This window comes from Paramormyrops kingsleyae, chromosome 2, assembly GCF_048594095.1.
Source record: "Paramormyrops kingsleyae isolate MSU_618 chromosome 2, PKINGS_0.4, whole genome shotgun sequence".
Classification (NCBI taxonomy): Eukaryota; Metazoa; Chordata; class Actinopteri; order Osteoglossiformes; family Mormyridae; genus Paramormyrops; species Paramormyrops kingsleyae.
This window is the reverse complement of record NC_132798.1, coordinates 16,126,316-16,150,850: the sequence shown is the minus strand read 5'-3', so window position 1 is coordinate 16,150,850 and position 24,535 is coordinate 16,126,316. Positions and strand designations below refer to the sequence as shown.

Sequence of the window (24,535 nt, the reverse complement as noted above, 5' to 3'; positions counted from 1 at the left end):
GCGATCGATACAACTTTAAATGCATTGTAGGTCAGTGTTGCCAGCAGTCATGAAAGACTCACGAATTAGCACTAAGTAGAGATACACCCTATACCAAAGTTAACAGGACCTTCATTTCCGCATTGAAACCGTTGGCAAGCCAACCGGTCGCTAGGGCAACGGCACGCCAACCACCTTAAAATGCTCTTTAGTTAGCTTTCACATTTCTCCCCTTTCCTGGTTTTTAAAAGAATTTAAAAAAAAACACACGATGTCTGAAATTTTGTGTCGATGGATCAATTCAGAGCTTAAATTATCAAAATGTGTCGGTGAGTCTATTTCCCTAAACCGCAAATTATTTAAGCGAGACTTCTGCTATCTTTAGTGCTGTATGTGTATCTTAGAGACACATGATTAAATATATAGTTGTAGAAAAACGAAAGGATGTGTCACATTTTTGCAGATCCGAAAACGCTTTCAGCGGATTTCGCAAATGGATACCTGATAGGCGAAATGTTGTATAAATACCAGCTTCAGGACGATTTCGACCAATTTTCAAAAGGCAGGTAAGTGAAGCGGCGATGCAATGCTTTGTGCTGAAAACCTAAGTGGGTTGTATCGGGCGATCCGTTCTAATTTGACCTCATTTATCTGAGATTTTTTTCCCCACGCATTTTTTACGCATTGCCAGATATTTAGCTCTCGTGTTTAGTGCTCTCCTTATAGTTAAAAAACTAAATACAGATTGTGTCCTGTAGTACATTTAACAAGTGAAAGGAAATAATTTTCAAATATTTTATTAATGATTGTATTTATGCATCCACCCCTCCTCTAGCGACTTTGACAGATCAAGGTCATGGGGGCACCTGAGACAGAAAGAGCAGAATGCACAAGGCAGGAGTGCACTCCAGATGCGGGTGTTATGCCGAAAGAAGCATCTTCTTTGACTTTGCATTTCTGTAGCTTCCATCAACAAGTGCCTTTTGTAATTTGTATTTGAGCGAGTCCTAACTGACTTGTACAAGTTTCAGCGGTGTAGCTGCAGTAGATCCAGATTTAACGGGGGATGCCTTTTCTGGCAGCTGGTTGCTGAAAAAAGCATCCCCTTTGACTTTGCATTTCTGTAACTCACATCATCAAGGGCCTTTTGTAATTTGTATTTGAGAGGGTCTAAACTAACCTGTGCAAGTTTCAGCGGTGTAGCTACAGCAAATCCAGATTAACCAGGGGATGCCTTTTTTGGCAGGTGATTGCCGAAAAAGGCATCCCCTTTGATTTTTCATTTCTGTAGCTCCCATCATCAAGTACATGAAAAATATATCCCCTCACCGACTTCATTACATTTGCACTGACCCCAGCATAAAACACGTTTTCTTAGTGCAATTTGGAGACGTCACCTGAATTAAGTGGTGCAACACTATTTACACTATTTTAGCCATATATATATATATACACTATTTTAGCCATAGATTAGAACGAGACACGTCTTCAATAACACATACACCCGACCTAATATTTTTTTCTGTTCATCAGCAGAAGAAGATTAATTACCTTTTCTTATAACTTTAATTAAACAAAGACAAGGTGTGTTGGTGTTCCCCAATGAGCTCTTCGTTAATTGTCCTTAATTAAGCTGTTGATAGAACAGACAGTTAGGCACGTATTTGTTAAAGCTATACATTAGCATTTTTTTTTTATTATCTCTGAAGAATGCATCATATATACATAAAGGTCACTAGAAGTCTTTCCAAATATGAACGCCTATGTGTTCTCCTCCCTTAATTAATGAAATGTGTTCTTTGCTTATAGTAGTTAGTAATTCATATACCACTCTTAGTTATTTCCATATATTTTGTTGTGAATCTTTTTGGTTTTACATAAATTGCGCAAGTTCATGCCGCCCGTAGACAATCAAGGCTGATGAATCACAGACCAGAATACCCTCTTGCGAGGGTCGGGATCTCCTACACCTGCTTTAAGCAAAATAAGTCTTTTTTTGCAGTCGTTATTTTTGTCTGCCACCTTCTGGGCCTGCAGGACCGCAAACGCCAAGCTGAATAATTACACCCGGATAGAGCCCACACTGCAGCTGCTTGGAGTGGCGTTTGATGCGGGCTTTGCGCAGGCCCTGATGCAGGAGGTCCCAGGTGCTGCCACACGGTTGCTCTACCAGCTCTATGTCCTGCTGGAGAAGAAGAGGCGAGTGGGTCTGACGGGTGCCATCATGGAAACCATGCAGCCTGCTGCCACAGCACGCCTGCATCGCATGGAGAGGGAGGTCTACAATGAGGTGGGGAAGCCTTCACCCGGCCCCCTCCATTTGACTTACATAGGGGTGCTATTTCCCCTTTATTCGCTCAGCAGTAACCAATTCATGCAGCCCATGGTTTCAGCTTTGCTAGCCGGTCTTTTTTCTAGAGGCCATCTAGCTGAGTTCTCCGTATGATCTCGGTAGCGCCTCAGGACTGTGGTCAAGCGTGAGGCGGACAAACAGCTTCAGAAGATCTCCCAGAGGTATGAGTTCCGAGGGCATGAGATGTTCCGGAGGTCCACCAGGGTGCAGCGTGAAAAGCAGCAAGAGATGCAGAAGGTTGACAGGGATATACACCTTAAGGAGATTGAAGAGGTATTGTCACAGCCTGATGTTGTCATGTCAAACTTATAAATAAAGCAAAGTAAAATGTTGTCTTTCAGAAATGCTTTGTTCATTTGTGCTGGAAATAACTTGTACCGCCCAGTCCCGTCCTTGGCTTTGCCTTGAGCCTGGTTCCATCTGAGGTGTTTCCCAGTCTCTGGTGGAGATTTCTATGCAACTGTTGACTCAGGCTTACTCTCTGGGGACCTCAGGCTTAATGACAATGTTCCCTGTTAAAAGCAGTATATAAATAACATTAAAATTGTACATAAGCAGTTCTTCACCTCTCAGTCTTGACTTTGGTTTGGTATCTACTGCAAGCCCTTCGGGGATCCTGTGGTCTGTCTGGCCCTTGTCCCCCTTCTGGTGCAGTTAGGTCTTTCTCTGGTTGTTTCAGCGCCAGCTGACTCGCAGGAAGGAGCATGAGCTCATGGTCCAGCTCCAGAACACGGCTGCCCAGACCCCTACGGCCCCGACCAAGCAGTCCCTGAGACCCCCGGAGCGTCAATGGCGTCAGGACCGAAAGCAGAAAGAGGCCCAGGTGAGCTGTGGCTTGGAACACCATCAGGGCTCAGTGACACTTGTCTCCTAGTCCTTGTGACATCAGTGCATTTGTTCAAAAGTAAAATTTTGGAAATATGATTAAATAAATAAAAGGCTCTCAATTGCGTTCCATGGAGATTAAAAATTTAGAATTAATTTTTCATAAATATATTTATGACAGCTTGTACTAGGTATACCTGCAGACAAACTTCTGCACTGCACAGCGAATCATGTGGCTGCAGCTGAATACATCCAGCACACAGACTGCATGGGTCAAGAGGTCTAGTTGTTCTTCAGCTGATCTTCTGGATAGATAAGGCACGGCATCTGGCATGTTAATGGCAGTGGTCAAAATGGCGAGACTTGTCAAAGCTAATGGGAAAGCCATGAGTGGGAAAATAAGAGCTCAGCACAGCAGTGGTATGGAGAAAGGTTTCTCTGAAAGGATGTCTACCCTGTTCCTGGAGGAAATTGTGGGTCCTAATGGCACTTGTTAGGTGTAGCTAATAATGTGGCAGCTGTGTGGAAATGAACGTCTCGCCCGGTGAAGTACTTGGGCTAAGCAGACTGGTAAAATGTCAGACTTTGGTTGTTCTGTCACTGTAGGATGTTCAAAGAGAGATTGCCCGATTTGAGAAGAATTTGAAAAAACAACTTCCTGTAGAGAGCCTCTCTTCAAGGTGGGTCATCTATCTATGATCATATATAAGGTGATGCATGAAAATGTGAGTCCCTCATTTAGGTGTAAATGCAGAGGTCAATCTATGGTAAGACAAATAATATTAGCTTGGAGACCATCAACAACAATCTTATAAAATGTTAACAAGAGCAGTAAGAAAAATGATACAGTGAAAAACAAAGTAAAGGTCATAACGTGACATTGACCAGCCTCCCACAGCACCTTATGTCATTGAACATCCCTGAACCAGATGGGTGTGACCAAAGGGCAACCAAGAAGGAGAACCAAGCCAGAGAGATTTTTGAAATTCTGTTTCTTATTTAGATGAGTCTGATGCCTTTTTAAACCTTTTTGTTCATGAACCATATTAGCCATAAGATCAAGGATAGTGATAGGAGTGCCAAAATATAGGAACGTTTTTCTGCTAATCCCAAATCACACCTTAACGGAATCCTGAGGGATTCTAGAGAATCCCTGAAAAGATTATCTGTGTTGCCAGTTCAGGCAAATGTAATGATTGTATGCACTCAGTGTATACCTAGCTGGCACTGCGTAAGGCACAAAACATACATACCTACTTATCCTACAGTGGGCTATTCAAAGTAACCATTAAATATGTTTAAAATGTATCCATCTTGGACTGAACCCCTTAAGAATGGGACCTATTTCGGGTGATGACTGTCATGTCAATTCCAAAAGCCATTAAAGCTGCTGGATTGAATTTGGTATCCCATGTGCTCACTGGATCCCATGTGCTCACTGGATCCCATTGCGTGCCATATGGCTTCCCCAGCGAGGGCCTATGGCCCGAGGAGGTGGCCCTAACCAGCAGCGAGTATGTCCTGAAGATCCGCCAGCGGCTGGAGCGGGACGCGGCGGCCCGGGAGCAGCGAGAGAAGCGGCGGAGGCAGGCGCTCGTGAGGCAGCTGCAGGCCCATGAAGAACAGCAGGTGGCCGAGGGCTTTTCACTGAGCATGTTAGCATGATGCTAATGTCCTGTAGCGATCCACCCTATTTTATTCACTTTAACAACAACCTTCTTTGCATAATTCTATAAGCTCTTATTGACAGTTATGGATAATGTAGACCAGCAGACCCAACCTGGATATAGAACCTAAACCCTTCTGATGACAGGTCTAGTGCTTATGCACCGTTCTTCCTATTGGGACATGCTTAGTCCTTCCCGCTTTACGGCTCTGCCATCCCATCTAGCCCCATTTCGTAACTGGAAGAGCTTTGCAAACCCTAACTGCGCACCTCCTGCAGGAGGCGATCCGTGACGAGCAGCTGGTGGCCCGTCTGACCCGGCAGACCAAGCAGGAGAGGCGCATCGTCGTGCAGCTCATGCAGATCCATCAGCAGAAGGATGTCCTGCGGCAGAACCGGATTTTCCGGGAGAAGCAGTACCAGGAGCAGCGCCTGCGGGACTTTCAGGAAGCTCTTGACCGAGAGGCGGTGAGGCACTCAATGCTGGGGTCAAAGGTCACTGCGGGGTAAATTTGGAGGAATACAACACTAATGGACAGTTTCTGATGGCTGTGATTGTAGTTGTTTTGTAAGAGCATACAGTGTGGAGTGTAGTACGGTAAGTTCTCCTCCGAAGGCTTCATCGCTGCCTTTGACCTCTCCATCTCCCACTGAAACGTTTGCAGGCCCTGGCCCAACAGGTCCGTTTGGAGCACACAGACGAGCTGCGCAGGGAAAAGGAGATGCATGACCGCATTGCAGCCGAGCGGGCCCAGGCACGGCACAGGAAGCACTTTGATGCCTGCCAAGACATCCTTGGACAGATGGTGGACCTGGCAACCCGGGTCGGGGAGTTCCGCTTGCTCACTGGAAAGTGGGTATTATCTATCTGTCTGTTGGTCTGTCTGTCGGTCTGTCTGTCTGTCTGTCTGTCTGTCTGTCTGTCTGTCTGTCTGTCTGTCTGTCTGTCGGTCGGTCGGTCGGTCGATCAGTCATTATCTTTGAGTTGGTGTTTTTTGATTTACTTTATCAAATATAAAGTCGGGCGGTATGGTGATGCAGTGGTTAGCACTGTTGTCTCACACCTCTGGAACCAGGGTTTGAATCTTTGCCATGGCTCCATGTTTGTGGAGTTTGCATGTCTTCCCTGTGTTATCGTGGGATTTTCCTCCGGGTGCTCCGGTTTCCCCCCACAGTCCAAAAACACACTGAGGTTAACTTTACCAAATTGCTCATAGGTATGCCTCTCTGAGTGAATGGTGTGTGAGTTTGCCCTGTGATGGGTTGGCGCCCCATCCTAGGTTGTTCCCTGCCTTGCGCCCTGTGATGGGTTGGCGCCCCATCCTAGGTTGTTCCCTGCCTTGCGCCCGTAGCCCGGGGGAATAAACTCCAGACCCCCCGCAGCCCTGAATAGGATAAAGTCAACTATGTTTTCATTTCTGATTGTCATACATGTAATAATGCATCAGATTTAACCTGATTGCTGGTGCTGCTGTTGCAGCCGGATCCCAGCCAAGCTGATGCGGGAGTGGAAGGAGCTGTTTTTCCATGGTATGCCACTGTATGAGGGGGGTGCTGTTGAGAACCCTGCCTCAGAGCCCACCCAGGAGCAGGCCAGGGAGACAGAACAGCTGGAGATTCTCAACAACCAGGACTATGATGAGTATACAGTGGGTGTTTGTATTATTCTTGCCAAAAATATAATTTACAGAGATGGGGAGACAGAGCAGTGACCAAACATCTGCTACTGCAGAGTTTCTGTATCCATCTTGCATGCAAAACGTAAGGGTGCTTTTGTCCTCCGACCAGAAGTGCCAGTTTTAAGTTCACATAGGCAGTTTGATGAGTGGACTCTCTCAAATTATATTAATCAGTTTGCTTGTTGTGCAATACATCAATGTAGTACGTTACTGAGAGCAGATATTTATTGATGTGTTTCTCATTTTCAGTCTATGATGGGTGAGTGGGTGTGGCCAGGGCAAGGTGGCAGCAAAGAACCTCCACTCAACAACTGCATCCTGGCCCATGTAGTAACCCGTCTGCAGGCCATCATAGAGTCCCCTAAGGTGGCCACCCCTCCATCCTTTGTCCTGGGCTTCACCCTTAAGGCCTGTGTCCTGGGAAAGCCCTTTGCAGGAAAGACCACCTGTCTTGCTCGGATTAATCAAAGTATGTCCAGCTCGCTCCCTCAGACCTTCAGGCCATTCTCTGTGTCTTTTCCCTGTTATGTGTGTGCAGTGCATGTACCGTTTTCTCTTCCTCTTCCTAGCCCATGGCATCCATATCCTGTCAGTGAGCATTCTGGTCCAGGAGGCCCTGGAAGCCTTTCGGACAGGAGAGGTGGTCCTGGGTACACTTCTGGAGGAGGTTGAGGTTAGTATGTTGAGCCGGGAGCCTTGTGCAGGACCATCTCTGTGAGATGCGCAATCATCCGGACACATTCTCTTCTCAGTATCAGCCTCCAGAGAGCAGAGTCTCCTCCAGTGAAGACTGTGAGGAGGTGAAGAATGAACATGGGAAAGGGCAGGACGTGACTGAGTCTATCGAGTCAGGTACTGTGCGTGTGACTCCATACTAACCTGCGTTTAATGGCACTGCTGGGCATAGACTGTTTCCACACTGCTACATTTTCATCTAAAAACCGTTTTCAAATTAAAACAATTTCCATCCACACAGGCGTTTTCACATTGTTTACGAAAGTGTTTCCATCCACAGTGAAACTACGGTGACTGTTAGTTTCTTTTTGCACAAATATCCAGCAGTCACACTGTGTAACATGCAATTTAGGTGCACATGGGTCAGCAACAGCGACTGAAAAGAGCTCCAAGGGAGAAAGGTGAAGACTTTCTGGGGCGTAGACACTAGTGATCGTGGAAATGGAATGATCGATCTGCTGGTGCCCCGTAGGGCAGAATTTATCATCATTGGGCTGGCACCAGACGTACTGGGATCGGAATCTGTGATACCAACCATGGTATTAGATTGATTCTCATCGAAAGAAAATCTTTGGTATCACCCTTTTCTACACTTTGCTTCTGTATAGGGTAACCAATCAGACAATGAGAAGTTTTATCTAGCAAATTAGAGAAGGCTACATGATGAGTAGGAACCAATTAGGGAGCTTTTAGTGTGTGCCTTTTCACACATCCACACTGCAACACTAAAGCGTACGTAGTAGGGTTGGGTGAAAAAAATCAAAATTTCCAATAGTGTGGAAAAGTTGTCACTGGACCTCGTTATTAAACGTGCAAAATATCTTTGAAATAGGTTAATATTTTCAGGTTCTACAACACGATCGAAGTTTTCACCTGTTACATCACTGGGCAATATACACTAGCCATTATCTACACTCATCGGTGTTGTGTTTGTGCACTTTCACAACATGATAATCACCACAAAATACCAACGTTCAGGTAGCGCAGATTTTTCAAATGTCTCCATTTCTTGGGGTTGAAAACTCAAGGGTAATGTGGATGAAAGGCAAAAACTGACACTAATGTCTCAGCGTTTTTAAACAAAAACGCAGCAGTGTGGACTTAATTCAAGAGCATGAATTACTCATTCGAGAGCATGTATTATTCATAGATATGATTTTGTTTTGTAAATCTCAAATGATGACTGCTGGTGCTCTACTATACATCCAGACACAAATAGCACCATCATTGCTGTTTCTAAATCAGATCTTTTCTCTTCATGGTTAAAACATTATATAAATAAACAGGAATACATCAGTGAATGGACCTTTGAATGTATAGCTGAAAGACGCATCCCATGTGGCATGTCTCTCCCAGGCCTTCTTTCCCATCATTCTCAGCAGCACCTGACCCAGAAAAAGGAGCCCAAGTCTAAGGTACCCCAGTCACACCTAATTTGATTCCTTTCTCTTTATCTATATTCACAAATTATATACACAAGTTTTAGACATTGCAGAAATACACGGCTTGCCCATATACGCAGATGACAGAGACAGGCGCAGCATAACATGCACATTAAACAGAACATGCAAACATAGATGGCTGAAGATCATGCAGCTTTTCATGCAAACAGGGAACACATACATGCTAATCGTGACACTGCCTCCTTCAGCTCTCAGTAAGGGCCCAACAGGGAGCAGCAGCAGAGAAGATCCTCAGGAAGGGAAAGGCCATCCCTGATGAGCTCTTGGTGGAGATCATCGTGGAAGCCATCAGGTCAGACTTGTGGACATTTTGTTTATTGCTGTTTTGGGGCAGTGTGTGGATCTGTGGTTAAGTACCCATGACTGGAAGGTCGCATATGTCTTGGCCGACAGCATAATGCTGCCATTGGCCCTTGACCAAGGCCCTTCACCCTGATTGGTTCAAGGGTGCTGAACACTGGCCAATCCTGCGCCGTGACCCCCAGCCTTGCTCTCGCCTAGGTGGCATGGCCAAGAACATCATTTCCCCATAGGAAGGAATAAAGTAACTTTTCTATTTTAAACCGGCCCAGTTATGCAGAGTCCAAACATTTCTGCGGCACATCTGCAGACTTGCTTCAGGACAGCTTACTTTCTTTTAATGCCTTTTCCTGAGTATAAGTAAGTGAGAGTTGTAGTGAGGGAGGGAAATGTCCCACACTTGAAGGCGTCCCACACAAGCTCCTTCTGGCCTTCCACAGACGGGTTCCTTCCGAGTTGGGCTGGATCCTGGATGGGTTCCCTGTACACTTGAACCAGGCCAAGCTTCTTGAGAAGGCTCTGTGTGGGTTCAACCCAGATGATGGCAGCAAGAAGCAAAGGAACAGGGAGCCCAACCTTGCTGTGGACCCAAACACCCTAAAGGAGGCCCCGCCCCCCCCACCAGTGCCGGATGTGGTTTTGTTGCTGGACATGCCCGATGATCTGGTCCTTGACCGTGCTGCAAAGCAAGCATGTAAATAAAGTTGTTATGCATCGTTTTGTAGCAAAACAGACATCTATCAATGGGTGGCATCTTTTATAAGATGTTCTCAAAAGTTATAGCACAATCTGAAACCCCAGACTTTACAGACTTAACTCTAACATGCTCCTACGATACTTATGTTACTATGAGAAGTCACTTAACATGTGCCTTTGGGGTCAATTTGACCCCAGGGTAGGTATGAGTAGGTATGATAATTAAAGATCTTTCTGGGGCAAACCTGTGAATGCAGAAAGTGAAAGATGCAGATGAACAGCACATTAGTACATGAGTCATATGCACTTCTTAGAATTTAGGCTCCGAACAATTGGAGACATTAGACATGGGGCATGACAGTCATGTTTAATTATTCATTTCAGTTTTGGGATTAATAATTAATTCACAACAGGTGTGCACTTGACAAATGGTAACAGCAGTGTCACTGTGTTTTCCCTGCAGTCGAGCAGGGTGGTAGCGGACCAGCTAAGGAAGAGTCTGGGACGGAGGCAGCTCCAGTGGCAGAGGAGGAAGCCTCAGCAAAACCACAGAACAGTGAAAAAGCAGCAGCCCTTAAACCAAAGGGCCTGGACATGAGCCAGGTCCAGCGCAGGTTAGCATGTGGGAAGATCTTAGGTTAGGTTGTGCTTGTGATGGTCACACCTCGTGCTTTAAAGGTGACATCCATAGTAATCTGTGCTCTGCCCCTGTTATGTGCCTTTGCGGGTTCACCACACCCAGACTCACTGCTTTCCATGGCAACTGGCCCAAACTGGAAAAATGGTACTCAAGACGACAGGATATCCTAGTGAGGGTAAACGCAGAGGAAGAGCTAGACGTGGTCTTCAAGGAGGTGGAGTCCATCCTCTATAAGACCATGCTGCAGCAAGCTGATGGGGGTACGAGTAGGATATTCCATGTGATTTTATCTGTTTCTAGCTTTATTTGTTAATTTTTATTGTCTGCCTGTAATGTCCTTACAGTTACTTGCTTATAGATGCTTTTGTACGGTGACCTTGAGTGACTTGAATGGTGCCTGTAAATAAAATTGAATTGGTTGAAGAGAAAGAATTGACAGGTTGTGGATCAGGATCAGGTAGGTCATCCTGGATAGGTATAGATCAGGATCAGGTAGGTCATCCTGGATAGGTGTAGATCAGGATCAGGTTGGTCATCCTGGATAGGTGTGGATCAGGATCAGGTAGGTCATCCTGGATAGGTGTGGATCAGGATCAGGTAGGTCATCCTGGATAGGTGTGGATCAGGATCAGGTAGGTCATCCTGGATAGGTGTGGATCAGGATCAGGTAGGTCATCCTGGATAGGTGTGGATCAGGATCAGGTAGGCCATCCTGGATAGGTGTGGATCAGGAACAGGTAGGTCATCCTGGATAGGTGTGGATCAGGATCAGGTAGGCCATCCTGGATAGGTGTGGATCAGGATCAGGTAGGTCATCCTGGATAGGTGTGGATCAGGATCAGGTAGATCATCCTGGATAGGTGTGGATCAGGATCAGGTAGGTCATCCTGGATAGGTGTGGATCAGGATCAGGTAGGCCATCCTGGATAGGTGTGGATCAGGATCAGGTAGGCCATCCTGGATAGGTGTGGATCAGGATCAGGTAGGTCATCCTGGATAGGTGTGGATCAGGATCAGGTAGGCCATCCTGGATAGGTGTGGATCAGGATCAGGTAGGCCATCCTGGATAGGTGTGGATCAGGATCAGGTAGGTCATCCTGGATAGGTGTGGATCAGGATCAGGTAGATCATCCTGGATAGGTGTGGATCAGGATCAGGTAGATCATCCTGGATAGGTGTGGATCAGGATCAGGTAGGCCATCCTGGATAGGTGTGGATCAGGATCAGGTAGATCATCCTGGATAGGTGTGGATCAGGATCAGGTAGATCATCCTGGATAGGTGTGGATCAGGATCAGGTAGGCCATCCTGGATAGGTGTGGATCAGAATCAGGTAGATCATCCTGGATAGGTGTGGATCAGGATCAGGTAGGCCATCCTGGATAGGTGTGGATCAGGATCAGGTAGGTCATCCTGGATAGGTGTGGATCAGGATCAGGTAGGTCATCCTGGATAGGTGTGGATCAGGATCAGGTAGATCATCCTGGATAGGTGTGGATCAGGATCAGGTAGATCATCCTGGATAGGTGTGGATCAGGATCAGGTAGATCATCCTGGATAGGTGTGGATCAGGATCAGGTAGATCATCCTGGATAGGTGTGGATCAGGATCAGGTAGGTCATCCTGGATAGGTATAGATCAGGATCAGGTAGGTCATCCTGGATAGGTGTGGATCAGGATCAGGTAGGTCATCCTGTAGGTGTAGATCAGGATCAGGTAGGTCATCCTGGATAGGTGTGGATCAGGATCAGGTAGGCCATCCTGGATAGGTGTGGATCAGGATCAGGTAGGTCATCCTGGATAGGTGTGGATCAGGATCAGGTAGGTCATCCTGTAGGTGTAGATCAGGATCAGGTAGGTCATCCTGGATAGGTGTGGATCAGGATCAGGTAGGCCATCCTGGATAGGTGTGGATCCCTAAATGGATGTACAGTTACTGGAAAAGAAGGGATAGATGGGGGATTAACACATTACATTATAATACATACTATTTAGGAACTATTACTTGTGCTGTCAGTCCTATGCAATTATAAAAAAAAATGCTGTAGAACAGGAAAGGGGTGTGATTTTCGTCATGTGACATGCAGCAGGGAGTCAGGCTGAGGATGTCACAGCAGCGTCTGCCCCTGAGGATCCTCATGACAGGGGCACCGGCACCACTGAGCTTCCAGCTAACCCGCCTGCAGATGTGGCTTATGTGGATGAGCCGCTACCTAAGGTACTGGCTCCACCTTTCCTGGGGCATACTGAGAAAATATGCCAACACTTACTGCACCTATGATACTGCTCCCAACTTTAACCCTTTTCCATGTTTTTGGCTAAGGAAGGCTTGTATTTCTGATGTCTGTGCTTCAGTGTGAGAATGACTATGTCACTGGTGACACATAGCAATGCATCCTCATGTATTTCTGTGGTGATCCTTCACCAGGAAATCCCAGAATACCTTGCTCCCCACTGGCAGAATGTGTGTACTTCATATGTGACCAACATCAAGACCGTGATGCAGAACGTGCGTGCCCAACGCAGCCAGATCATCCAACACCTGTTCAACATCAGGTAAGAGATGTGTAACCATCACGGGCCTGTAAAGAATTTACCTCCATTTCTGGTTGGCCTGTTGAGAGATATCTTAATCTCCTGTCTTTCTGGGTGAGAGCTCACAGAGGTAGATGGCCTTCACTACCACCACTCATCCAGTAAGACATACATCTGTTCTGTCATGACGCGTAAGCGCCCGGAGCGCAGACAAATAGGCAGGAAGCCAGGGATCAGGAACACGGGGTTTAATCGCAGCACAAAGCACGCAACAATACAACATCAATGACCGGACTGGGGATACTAACACAGACGTGGACTAAATACACAAGACAAGTCAAAATCAAATAGGAAACAGGTGATAACAATTAGGAAATAACATGAGGTAACGAGGTGGGCGTGGCACCCACGAGGATCGTATGGAGCTGGGTGTGACATGTACACAGCCCCTTAGTTGTCATAGTAGAGAAAAATATTATCCGAATGAATAATTTGTTCGGTCAAGTTAGTAATTTGTGCTCTCGAGTTAGTCATTTGTGTTCTCGAATGAATAATACATGCTCTCGAATTAGTAATTCATGCTCTTGAATTAATCATTTGTGCTCTCGAGTTGGAATTTGTGTGCTCGAGTTAGTAATTTGTGCTCTCAAATTAATCAGTTGAGCACTCATGGTAGTATATTGTGATCTGAATTTAGTAATTGCGGAGCCTCGCTCACCTTACGTTAAGACATTTCCAACTTCCCAATGGCTTGTGGTAACTTGAGTGCTCAAATAACTATGGGATAATATTTTTCTCTATCTGTCACGACGTGGAAACAAAGGAGGCAGGAGCAGATGTGAGATCAAATAAAAGGGTGTTTATTTAGGGGTGGTCCACACGAGGGCTGTAACAAGAGGTAAGACTAAACAAGCAACTAGGGGGCAGGAATGCGGTGTGTGACACTATCATGACACCTAAGGGGCTCTGCACCTCTGTACCATTGGTGAAAATCAGAGCAATTATTGGGAAATGGTTGTCGTTCTGGGTGCTTTATCGTACTGGACTTGAAAAGGGCACCGTTGGGGGTTGTGACAGGGTGCTGTTATTTGGGGTGGAGGATTTTGCTGTGCGATCTCATTGACTGCCTCAGCGTGGTTATTGTACTGGGTGAGTTAATTTTGAGCACGATGGCCATAGACACTGAACAGCGTCTCTGAAATGTCTGCCAATGCCACTCTTGTCTGCGCCATGGTCCCAGAGAGGAGTTCAAACAGTACCTGAAGAGGCCAGATCTGAAGCAGGAGTTTGTGGTCCAGTGGCAGCGGGAGTACAACAACATCCCACAGGACATGAGATCTGATGGGGAAACCAAAGCGGAGATTCACCTCCGTCTGGATGTGAGAGAACCGTGATGACAGTCATTAACAGTACAGACACAGAGCTACATGCATGAAGTGATGAATATGTAAGCAGTATATTTATCCAAAGCATCTCCCATATTTTATTTTTTAGTAGAACTCACATTCAGGTGGATATTTGCTCAAGCACTTTAGGGTTCAGTTTCATATTTGCAGTGTTGTAAAAGCTGCTGGGATTTGATCCTGTAGCTGTTTGGGTAACACAGTTTCTTTATTGTTATTCACCTTACCGCCTTTATTGGTGGGTTATTTTGTTTAGTTTATGCCTGTGACCCCCCCCCCCCTCCCCCCGTAGGAGCTTAGGGAGCGACTTTGGGACATCTGTGACCAGCGCAGGGAGGAGGCCCGACGAGAACAGGCAGCCATTGAGGGGGACGGCTGGATTGATGACCACACGGCTATGCTCATCAACCACTACGCCGCCCTCATGCAGGTATGCACAACCTGGGGGGGGGGGGGGGGGCAGACTCCTCCTTCAGCACTGTGAGAGGCTGGCATTTTATTGCAGATATCGCTGCTGAAGGTGGGAAAACCATTTATTCAGTGTCCAGGCAAACATTGCATTAGTGTACAAATTTCATGATGGAATCAAAAGTGTTTTGCTTAATTGTTCGCGATTTAGGTTCTTTTTCCTTGTAAACATGCAAAAAATCGCTTTCTTCATAATTCTGTATCATGTCTGCAGGTATCTAGGCTGCTGTCCTGTACATTTTCCATCACTGTCATCGTGTCGCCCCTGTTATATGGTCACAGATGCCTCCCATATTTTCCAGTCGTCTGTTAAAGTTCTCGCTCACATGTGATTGTACCTGTTTACACAGCTTCACATAGTTGGGGGGGTGGTGGCTCGGTGTGCCCTCTTTAGCTGCACTACCTCAACCACTTCCCCGTGAATTTCCATGCAGGTGGAGCTGGACCGGTTCCAGGACACCATCTTACTGCTGAGGGACTATTATAGCGGGATGTTGGGTCAGATCCTCCCGGAGACGGTGGTGCAGTTTTCACACGTCCCCATGCTGAATGTCACTGAGGACAAAGGAGATGTCCACACGGAGAAGTAAGGAAAGAGCCAGTGTCACCTCGCAGCTAGTATTAGCCAGTGACATCACTGCAAATAGTAGAACTGCGAAAAATGCAGCAGCAACAGAGTAGGAGGAGCCAGTAACATCATGGGGAATAACAGCTTGCTAATTGCTAATTGACATTCGAATGTGTAGCTCAGTTCATCTTTCCTCTTTTCCGTACCCACCCACCCACTCCCGGCCCCCCCTCACTGGTGCTGCCCTGGACAAAGGGATGGAGAAGAAAAGAGGACACAAATGTGAGAAACTGCCCTTCTTTCAGAGCAACTACCAAGCATCCACATTTCTGCCCTACTGTCCACTGTCCATGCAGGACATGTTAGTGTCTGACTCCCTTCCAGAATCCCCCTGATCTCGCGGAGACCTTCGTCAACAGAGGCGAAGCAGAAGGGCTCGATGGACGGACACCCCAGCGAGAAGCTCTTGGACTCCATTTGGCAGGCCGCGCTGACAGCTGTCAACAGCCTGGTAAAATGGCTGTGGGACTCTATACTTTATGTGTCACGTCGGTCTGCGTGTCACGTCGGTCTGCGTGTCACGTCGGTCTGCGTGTCACGTCGGTCTTCCACTTCTGCAGGTGGCCATAGAAGTTCAGCACAGGAAGGCTGCGGAGAATGAGGAGACCCAGCAGCGGATGGAGCGGGAGCACCAGCAGAGGGAATCCCAGGCCACTGTCACCTCCCACAACATAAAGGAGAAAAAAAAAGGCAGCAGGAAGACAGGTCTGTGTGCTGGTGTCTGCTGATGCCTGGAGTCACCTTGCTAATGGACAGCTGCTGGTGTACTGGGTCTCACTTCTTGGCTAAGTAAATAAATGAATTGCCTGGATCTGCACCTCCCCTGTGTAAATCAGACTCTCATTAAATGCTATCATGCCATCCCACATGGCCCTGGCCTGCTGTGTTTCGATAAAGTTCACTGACAGTATTTTTACTGCAACAATCCACAGGTTGTCACTGAAGGTGTAGTTTCTCCAGTGAAATTGTGCCTCTCTGTCCATCCCAGATGCTCAGTCTCCAGTACAAGAGCCCAGTCCCTGCCCCCCCATGGAGGAAGATGAAGAGGAGATGCGCAGGAGGGCAGTGAGGGCCCAAATCCGGCAGGAGCACGCCATGGCGGTTGATGTTGAAGGTAGCTGAGAGCCGTCGGTGTCGCTTCACCAATGCAGCTCTGCTGCCACTGGGATTATGCCTGGAACCAGGACAAGTGACAGTGCAGCTTCTGCACATGGCCACACGGATTACCCAGGCCTGTCTGTAACGTTTGGATGTTAAAGCTGCTTCTCTGAAATCATGTGAGCTCTGGGCGAAGGTCGATAATACCTCACATTTCAGACTGCAGGGTGAGAGCACGCCTCGAGCTGATACAGGCCCGGGCCCTGTCCGTGGTGCGAGACCTCCAGCTGCAGGCCCAGGAGACCTACCAGGCTATGCGGGACGAGCTGAGTGCCCGCTTCTTGGCAGAGATGACAAGGTGAGCAGGGCAACATGAACTGAATGTAGTTCTTATACTCAGCGACTAGCATGACCGTTATGTTAAAATGAGCATAAACAGAATTAAACTAGCAAGAAACCTGCCTTCGTGCAAGGTGACTTTTTCACTGCATCGATACTGTCTGCGCAGTGGCACTTACAGGCTACACAGGGTGTTTCCTGAAGCATTTCAGTGTGCTCTCATTATGGGTGAGCCGTTACATTAACTGATATGTAGGTCAGGTCTCCTTGGGGGCAGTGAAGGGTTTCGATTAACTAAATTAGTGCCTGCTCTCAGATCACAAACAGAAATATATGGTAACAGTGGAAGGTGATGCATGTAACTTTTTAAGTGCAAGTATACAAAGTTTGTCATTATTATTTATTTTATTTAGTTATTCTTTGCTGCTGCTTTTTAACTTGGTATGGTTTCCACTCATACTGCTCCCAGTATCGATAAGCTGGTGGAACTGGTAGGCCAACACATCGAGTCTGGCTCTCAGATTAAGTACCAGCTGGTCCTGGAGGGCCCCAACTTCTTCATGGACAGGGAGAAGCGTGTGGTGGACCCCCCAGCGCCCCCTCCACGCCCACCCCCGTGGGAGCTGCCACAGGACAGCACTCTCACCATCCTCCAGTTGAGGGAGCTGCACACTCAGTTTTACAAGCTTGCCCCAACAGGTAGGACCATCGGGAAATGTAAGTGGGGACAAAATGAAATGCCATTGTGGCCATGAATGTGGCAGGTCATTGGTAAAATGTCAGTTACCTGGTTTGGGTCGATGATTAACCAAACATCCCATGATGCATTAGCGTACCTTTCTGGATTTGTAATATTTTGTCCGTGTGTGGATATGCAACTGTTGTGCTGACTAAAATCTTTAGGACTACCTACCCTATGCCAAAGTAACATCTGTGAATCTCTGTAGATGAACATTTTTGGCTTAGAAAGGAATCACTGCTTACTGTAGCCCTAAGAGAATCAAAATCCCATTTATTACCTAATTGACTTAAAATTCCTGCCTTCTACTGTATTCCACAACTGCCAACATCATTTTTTCCCCAACCTGGTCCTCAGGGACCCAGAGACAGTCCAGGTTTTAGGGAGTAAGAACATGGACTGTCTGGCAGGGAGCTTGGAGGGAGCAAACACATGGACTGTCTGGCAGGGAGCAAAAACGTGGCCGGAATGTGGGTCCCCGAGGACTAGATTGGGAAACACTGGCATGCAGTATTGATGTGTAACACTGAACAGCAAAGCTCCCCATGTCCTCAGGTCAGCTGTGCGCAGTGGAGTTCTCAGAGATCCTTCGATGGCTTGTCTCACTGCACATGGGCAGTGATACCTTACCCAAGCTCTGGAAGTGCCTGTCAGAAGCTCAGGTAGAGCACCGCTCAGTAGGGCGTCTCCTCCTGAATAGCTCTATATATGTTTTTGCACCTGTGACATGTACTGTACTAGGCAAGTTAAATGTCTGTATGTTCACGTGTCATGAACCATTTATTTAAAAAGAAAAGACATGCGACCCGCTGTGAGGAATCATGAGTGATTTCTGGGCCACTGAGTCAACTATGTAAATATGTGTAAATTTACCATCTTAAATCAAGTCCAGGTCTTGGGTGAGAATTACCAAACCTCAGTGGTTAGTGTTGGGCTCATCTTCAGATCCTGAACCTGGTATCAGCGTTGAGCCAGGACTCGGAGCTGCTGGACTGGCGCAGGTTCCTGTTGAGTGCAGCCATGCCCTGGCCCGTCCCTACCCAGGCCCAGCTGCTGGAGGTTCTTGCCCAGTTCCGGGCAGCTGACCCCCAGGGCACAGGCTTCGTCACAGAGGAGTCATACCTGCAGGTTCGCCTCCTTCCCCACTACATGCTCTTTCATGGGTTTTGTGATTATGATGAGATTTGAGGGCTTGATCAATTACCTCAATGCTCTAGTCACAGCAATGAATATAGTTGGTTCCTAGTCTGGGCAGGTGAGATACAACTGACTTTAGACAATGAAGATCGGCTATGCTACAATTAGAGAAGTAGTGTAAGCAAAAGGGCCACTTCACTCAAAATGTCTTGCAATGACTGAAAAAGAAAATGGCTGTTTGGTCCTGTCGGTAGACAGAACTGTGGTTCCCCAGTGAGAGGAGGTTGCCATCCCCAGATGACCCCTCTGAGCCCCTGCCATACGATCGCTTGGCTAACCTGAAGAAGGTGAGCACCACTAGCTGTGTAGAAACATTCTTCCAAGTGCAAATCAGCAGATGGTCATGGTGCCAGGCTTTCTCTCCTAGGAGGCAGAGTAGAGTGGTGCTTACACTGACCCTCACACACACACAATGTCACGCTTCGTCCTGTGCAGTTTTTCTTCACTTTGTTTGCGGACCACACCCTCTCGCCTCCCCGCCTCGACTACGAGGCCGTTCTGCTGTACTTCGCCATGCACCCCGATTGTGAGCAAGGCTGGGTGCGAGCCCTCAGCGTGGTCACGGGACAGCTGCTGAGATGCCGGCCCTGCAGAGCCCCACTGCTGAAGGTAACACTGCGTCTCACCCTCGCAAAAACAAACGAAAGTGAGAACCCAACGTGGGCTGAGAACTGTAGCTGACTCACACATCCAGATTAATTTATTTAGCACAAGCTTCCAAAGTTACATACAAATCAGAGCAGGGTCAGTCAACAGCCATGCTTACGGGTCTGTCTCTAGGGACCGTCAGCCAACAGCCATGCTTACGGGTCTGTCTCTAGGGACCGTCAGCCAACAGCCATGCTTACGGGTCTGTCTCTAGGGACCGTCAGCCAACAGCCATGCTTACGGGTCTGTCTCTAGGGACCGTCAGCCAACAGCCATGCTTACGGGTCTGTCTCTAGGGACCGTCAGCCAACAGCCATGCTTACGGGTCTGTCTCTAGGGACCGTCAGCCAACAGCCATGCTTATGGGTCTGTCTCTAGGGACCGACTGTAATGTCAGACTTATACTCATGATCACTTTATTGGTCAGCTGTGTCAGTGTTCACTATGATATGATTACCGTCTTGCTTGAAATCAGTGTGGGAACATACAGTATATCTCTATGGTGAGCAGAGACATATCAGTGCCTAACACTGCCTCCTAGTCTGTACATACAGTATATCTCTATGGTGAGCAGAGACATATCAGTGCCTAACACTGCCTCCTAGTCTGTACATACAGTATATCTCTATGGTGAGCAGAGACATATCAGTGCCTAACACTGCCTCCTAGTCTGTACATACAGTATATCTCTATGGTGAGCAGAGACATATCAGTGCCTAACACTGCCTCCTAGTCTGTACATACAGTATATCTCTATGGTGAGCAGAGACATATCAGTGCCTAACACTGCCTCCTAGTCTGTACATACAGTATATCTCTATGGTGAGCAGAGACATATCAGTGCCTAACACTGCCTCCTAGTCTGTACATACAGTATATCTCTATGGTGAGCAGAGACATATCAGTGCCTAACACTGCCTCCTAGTCTGTGCCGTACATGGAGGAAGCGTCCGATTACGCACAGCCAGAGGGGGAGCCAGAGCCAGCCGGCTCGGAAGAGAGAGGGACAGTCACCATTCCTGCTCTCCTGAAAGTAGCCTGTCACGGAGGTCCCAGGAGCTCCACCCACAATCGGTTCCGTACCAGCTGGAAGAAGAGGGAGGAGTATGAGGAGGTACACTCCGCAAAGGGCCTTTGAAAGACTCGGCAGATCTAACATTATGAGGAAGTGCACTGCGCAGAGTGCTGCCTCTGAAAGACCCGGCAGATCTAACATTATGAGGAAGTGCACTGCGCAGAGTGCTGCCTCTGAAAGACCCGGCAGATCTAACATTATGATGAAGTGCACTGCGCAGAGTGCTGCCTCTTGAAGACCCTGCAGATCTAACATTATGAGGAAGTGCACTGCGCAGAGTGCTGCCTCTGAAAGACCTGGCAGATCTAACATTATGATGAAGTGCACTGCGCAGAGTGCTGCCTCTGAAAGACCCTGCAGATCTAACATTATGAGGAAGTGCACTGTGCAGAGTGCTGCCTCTGAAAGACCCGGCAGATCTAACATTATGATGAAGTGCACTGCGCAGAGTGCTGCCTCTTGAAGACCCTGCAGATCTAACATTATGATGAAGTGCACTGCGCAGAGTGCTGCCTCTGAAAGACCCGGCAGATCTAACATTATGATGAAGTGCACTGCGCAGAGTGCTGCCTCTGAAAGACCCTGCAGATCTAACATTATGAGGAAGTGCACTGTGCAGAGTGCTGCCTCTGAAAGACCCTGCAGATCTAACATTATGATGAAGTGCACTGCGCAGAATGCTGCCTCTGAAAGACCCGGCAGATCTAACATTATGAGGAAGTGCACTGTGCAGAGTGCTTCCTCTGAAAGATCCGGCAAATCTAACATTATGAGGAAGTGCACTGCACAGAGTGCTGAATCTGAAAGACCCTGCAGATCTAACAGTAGGAGGAGGTGCACTGAAAGACCTGCCAGATGTAACATTATGAAGAGGTGCACTCCACAGAGGGCCTCTGAAAGACCCATCAGATCTGACATTAGCCAAAGTTACACATCTGCCACCCTCCAGTACTAACAGGCGTTGAGGCATAAAACCCATGCAGTGGGTTACTTTGCCTATACAAATCCATATTCTGCTCATGAATGTTCAGTTGGGTGTGTCTGACACCTTATTTGGGCAAAATAAGACAGTGTGTGCTCACATGGGAATGTCAATGGCTTGCTAAACTGTCTATTGTCAAACAGTTGCTGTGTACTTTAATCCATGACTTTTACTTCAGATTCTTATGTCTGTAGTAACTTAACATCCCCAGCACCAAGCTGAACTGGAGCTGTTATACTGGTTCACAGTGGCCCAGCACTCCGTGGTCCAGTTTCTTTAATCTCAGAAGTTGCTTGTAAATTATGCATAACAACACTCAAAACATTTACATTCATATTCTTAATATTAGAGTTTATGTCAAAAAAATACTATAACTTTATTCTAATGCTGTGATTTACATTTATCTGGCAGATTGCAGGTTAAATGTGGGATGGAAAAACTGTTCATTGGTATTCAATAAAATATGTACTTAATCAACATTTCAATTTGCATATTTCTTATGATGCAGAAAATTTCTCTGGCCATTATGTTAATAGCAAGTTTGTTTATTGGGTTTTGAACAGGATTTCAGGAAAGTCTATGAAGAGCTTGGATTTGGAGCTGAAGATGAGGTCCCCTTCTCGTTGCTGTCCCAGCATCCTACGCTGCAGGAGTTGATGGAGAGCTCCGTGCAGTATCAGCTAACTGTAAGTCCAGGTGCTCATGTCACGGTCCTGTGTAACAGTCACTGAGATCATACCATCTTGAGAAAAAGCCAATGAGTTTGGATCGAATTGTGTAAAAGCCAATTAAGTCATACCAAAGTCCGATGTAAAACCTAACACACATTCTTCAACACAAGCTACAAGCGATAGCTGCTGTACTCTTTCAAGGGGTAAACTAGGAGGATTAAAATGGCCAGTGTGTAACACCTGCTTCCCTCTGCATGTTGTACTCTCATTGGCTGCATGGGGTTTCCCATGAGGTGACTTAGAGTGACCCATCAAACCTGACTGGCCATCCATTTATTGATATATAGATGAGTAGCCAATCAGGTTTGATGGGTCACTCTTAGTTACCTCATATATATGAGGCTGTAAGTCACTTCATGTATGTATGTATATATGTATGTACAAGTCAGTTCTGCTACAGTATGACTAATATGTTCCTGAAAAACCTCACATTAACTAAAACCGTGTACTAAAATACACATATCCAAAACAGGGTTAGGATTGGACTTCAAAACTTAGTAACTTACGCCAAACTAAATTAATTAAATAATAAAAACAGTGCTGTAACCAACAATGTAATTATAATGTAATTAATGTAATTATTTGCATTTTAAATAATAATTAATAATAACACATTAATACATTTTTTTTAATTTGAAAACTAGTTTGACCGATTCACTGAAAACAACCGGTTCAAAAGAACAATTTGTTCATGAATCGGCATCAGTATCGCTCCCTGTTTACGCTGCTTTTGCATGCAAGTAGTGCCTCTTGTGTTGTAGTTAGCGTGGTGCTTTTCTTTCCGACTGAAAATCACGCAAATACAAAAGTGATTCCGCATTGTGTTGGACTTGGGCACTAATATTGGTATCGTGTTAGAATAGATTCGCATTGAGATATCACGCGATATGGCAGGACTGACTGTATATGTATATACATAAACCTTTTCTGAAATTTTAATCTGCTGTGGTGTAGGCCTACTGCTCTTTAGGTCCGAATTGTTAATTAAGCTTGCATCTCATCTCCATGTCCAAATAGATGAATGTATGGATGACAGCTTTAATAAATTGTTTTGTTTTATTTGACAGGATATGCACTGTGTCCTACAAGCCCAGCTGGGAGAAAATGAGTCTAATTCCCAGTTTCCACTGTCTTAAACTGCAAATAGTCCTCTGCTTAATGGAAAAGCACCTATTAATCCCTGATTTACACAACACTTTGTCTGTTAAAACTTGTTGACATATTTAGCACCAATACAAACATAGACTGGCCAATTTGCAAATCGCAAAATCACTGGTAACACTGCATCTGCAGTAGTTCTCCTGTAATAAGGCTTTCTAGTAGTCATAAGTTGCCATAACACTATGTGTCATAATGTTTCACTGCGGCAGGTTTAATGTGTGCTGTCATTACACTTATGGCCAAGTGCTACAATATGCTTCTGATAATATTACTGTGCATTGTGGCTGCAATTTCCTCGGACAGTTACAGCTGGAAGCTGCCGGTCTCTAACCTTAAATTATTGAGCTGCAAATTTATATATAAACGCTGCTCCTTAACTGCTGTAGTGCCTGCTTTCGTAACCAGAGATTATTATACAAAGGAAGACACTGTTGATGTATCGTTATTTATGTAGCACACCTAATAAAGTCCTTTGACTGAAAATTCAGCTGTACAATGTGTGCAATGATAGATATGCTGAATAAAATCTGTAAGAAGTTGGTGTAACAAATCATTTTCACTGTTAGCTATGAAGGCATCACAGTCCTTCACCGGAAAATGGGCTGTCTCAGCTATGGTGACAGTGGTGACAGTGGTGACAGTGGTGAAATGGTGCATGGAGACTTTCTGTTTTGGTTTAATCTAATTTGTATCCTTATTGTCTGTATGTTGAAATATATCTTCTATGTCTTTTTTTCTACTTTGGGGGGGGGGTATTGTTCGTACTTGAACGTTATGATTTGTGAATATTTTGAATAATTTTTGAAAAAATCCAAGCTAATGACCCTAATAACCACCAGACACCAATATATCTTTTAGAATGGTGACCGGCAGCCATGTGGAATCTCTATGTTGTGTTCTTTGTAAATGATTTATATGTAGAGGTAGGTTGTCATACTTTACATGCAGCATAAACACTTGGAATACCCAAAGAAGCATTATGTAGATTTTGCTCATATATACAAGGTCCTTCTTGGTTAACCATGTCTCAGTTCTGTGTTTCTGGTCTGCAGAATAGAGTTTCAGCACAGCTGTCAGGAGAACATTCTGCACCAGGGATAGATTACTGAATGTAAATAGTTCCATGTCCATTGTCCTTATAGAGGTTCCAGTAACTTATACAAGTCCTGATACATTGTATGAGTCTGACTGGTGGG

General features: G+C 46.1%; 1 protein-coding gene across 1 annotated transcript; it reads left to right on the top strand.

Annotated features, from left to right (window-relative positions):
* The first annotated feature begins 151 nt into the window (after positions 1 to 151).
* On the top strand, positions 152 to 23,878 carry spef2 (sperm flagellar 2). The gene is made up of 36 exons (XM_072706585.1): positions 152 to 308; positions 443 to 545; positions 2,017 to 2,269; positions 2,435 to 2,605; positions 3,012 to 3,155; positions 3,764 to 3,837; positions 4,630 to 4,786; positions 5,103 to 5,291; positions 5,489 to 5,676; positions 6,304 to 6,472; positions 6,752 to 6,971; positions 7,072 to 7,175; positions 7,255 to 7,354; positions 8,594 to 8,652; positions 8,889 to 8,992; positions 9,441 to 9,694; positions 10,160 to 10,310; positions 10,439 to 10,596; positions 12,423 to 12,553; positions 12,764 to 12,891; positions 14,111 to 14,249; positions 14,566 to 14,703; positions 15,176 to 15,327; positions 15,565 to 15,591; positions 15,694 to 15,820; positions 15,930 to 16,074; positions 16,358 to 16,483; positions 16,687 to 16,825; positions 17,276 to 17,505; positions 18,101 to 18,207; positions 18,491 to 18,673; positions 18,937 to 19,029; positions 19,178 to 19,351; positions 20,316 to 20,504; positions 22,011 to 22,133; positions 23,246 to 23,878. Exons 1-36 carry the CDS (start codon positions 251 to 253, stop codon positions 23,312 to 23,314), a joined length of 5,076 nt encoding a protein of 1,691 aa, XP_072562686.1. The 5' UTR covers positions 152 to 250; the 3' UTR covers positions 23,315 to 23,878.
* The last annotated feature ends 657 nt before the right edge of the window (positions 23,879 to 24,535 follow it).

Coding starts and splice junctions, on each gene's coding strand:
- spef2 (XM_072706585.1), top strand. CDS start 251: ATGTCTGAAATTTTGTGTCGATGGATCAATTCAGAGCTTAAATTATCA. Junction 12,554..12,763: donor TGGATGAGCCGCTACCTAAG/GTACTGGCTCCA, acceptor ATCCTTCACCAG/GAAATCCCAGAATACCTTGC. Junction 19,352..20,315: donor GCAGAGCCCCACTGCTGAAG/GTAACACTGCGT, acceptor ACTGCCTCCTAG/TCTGTGCCGTACATGGAGGA.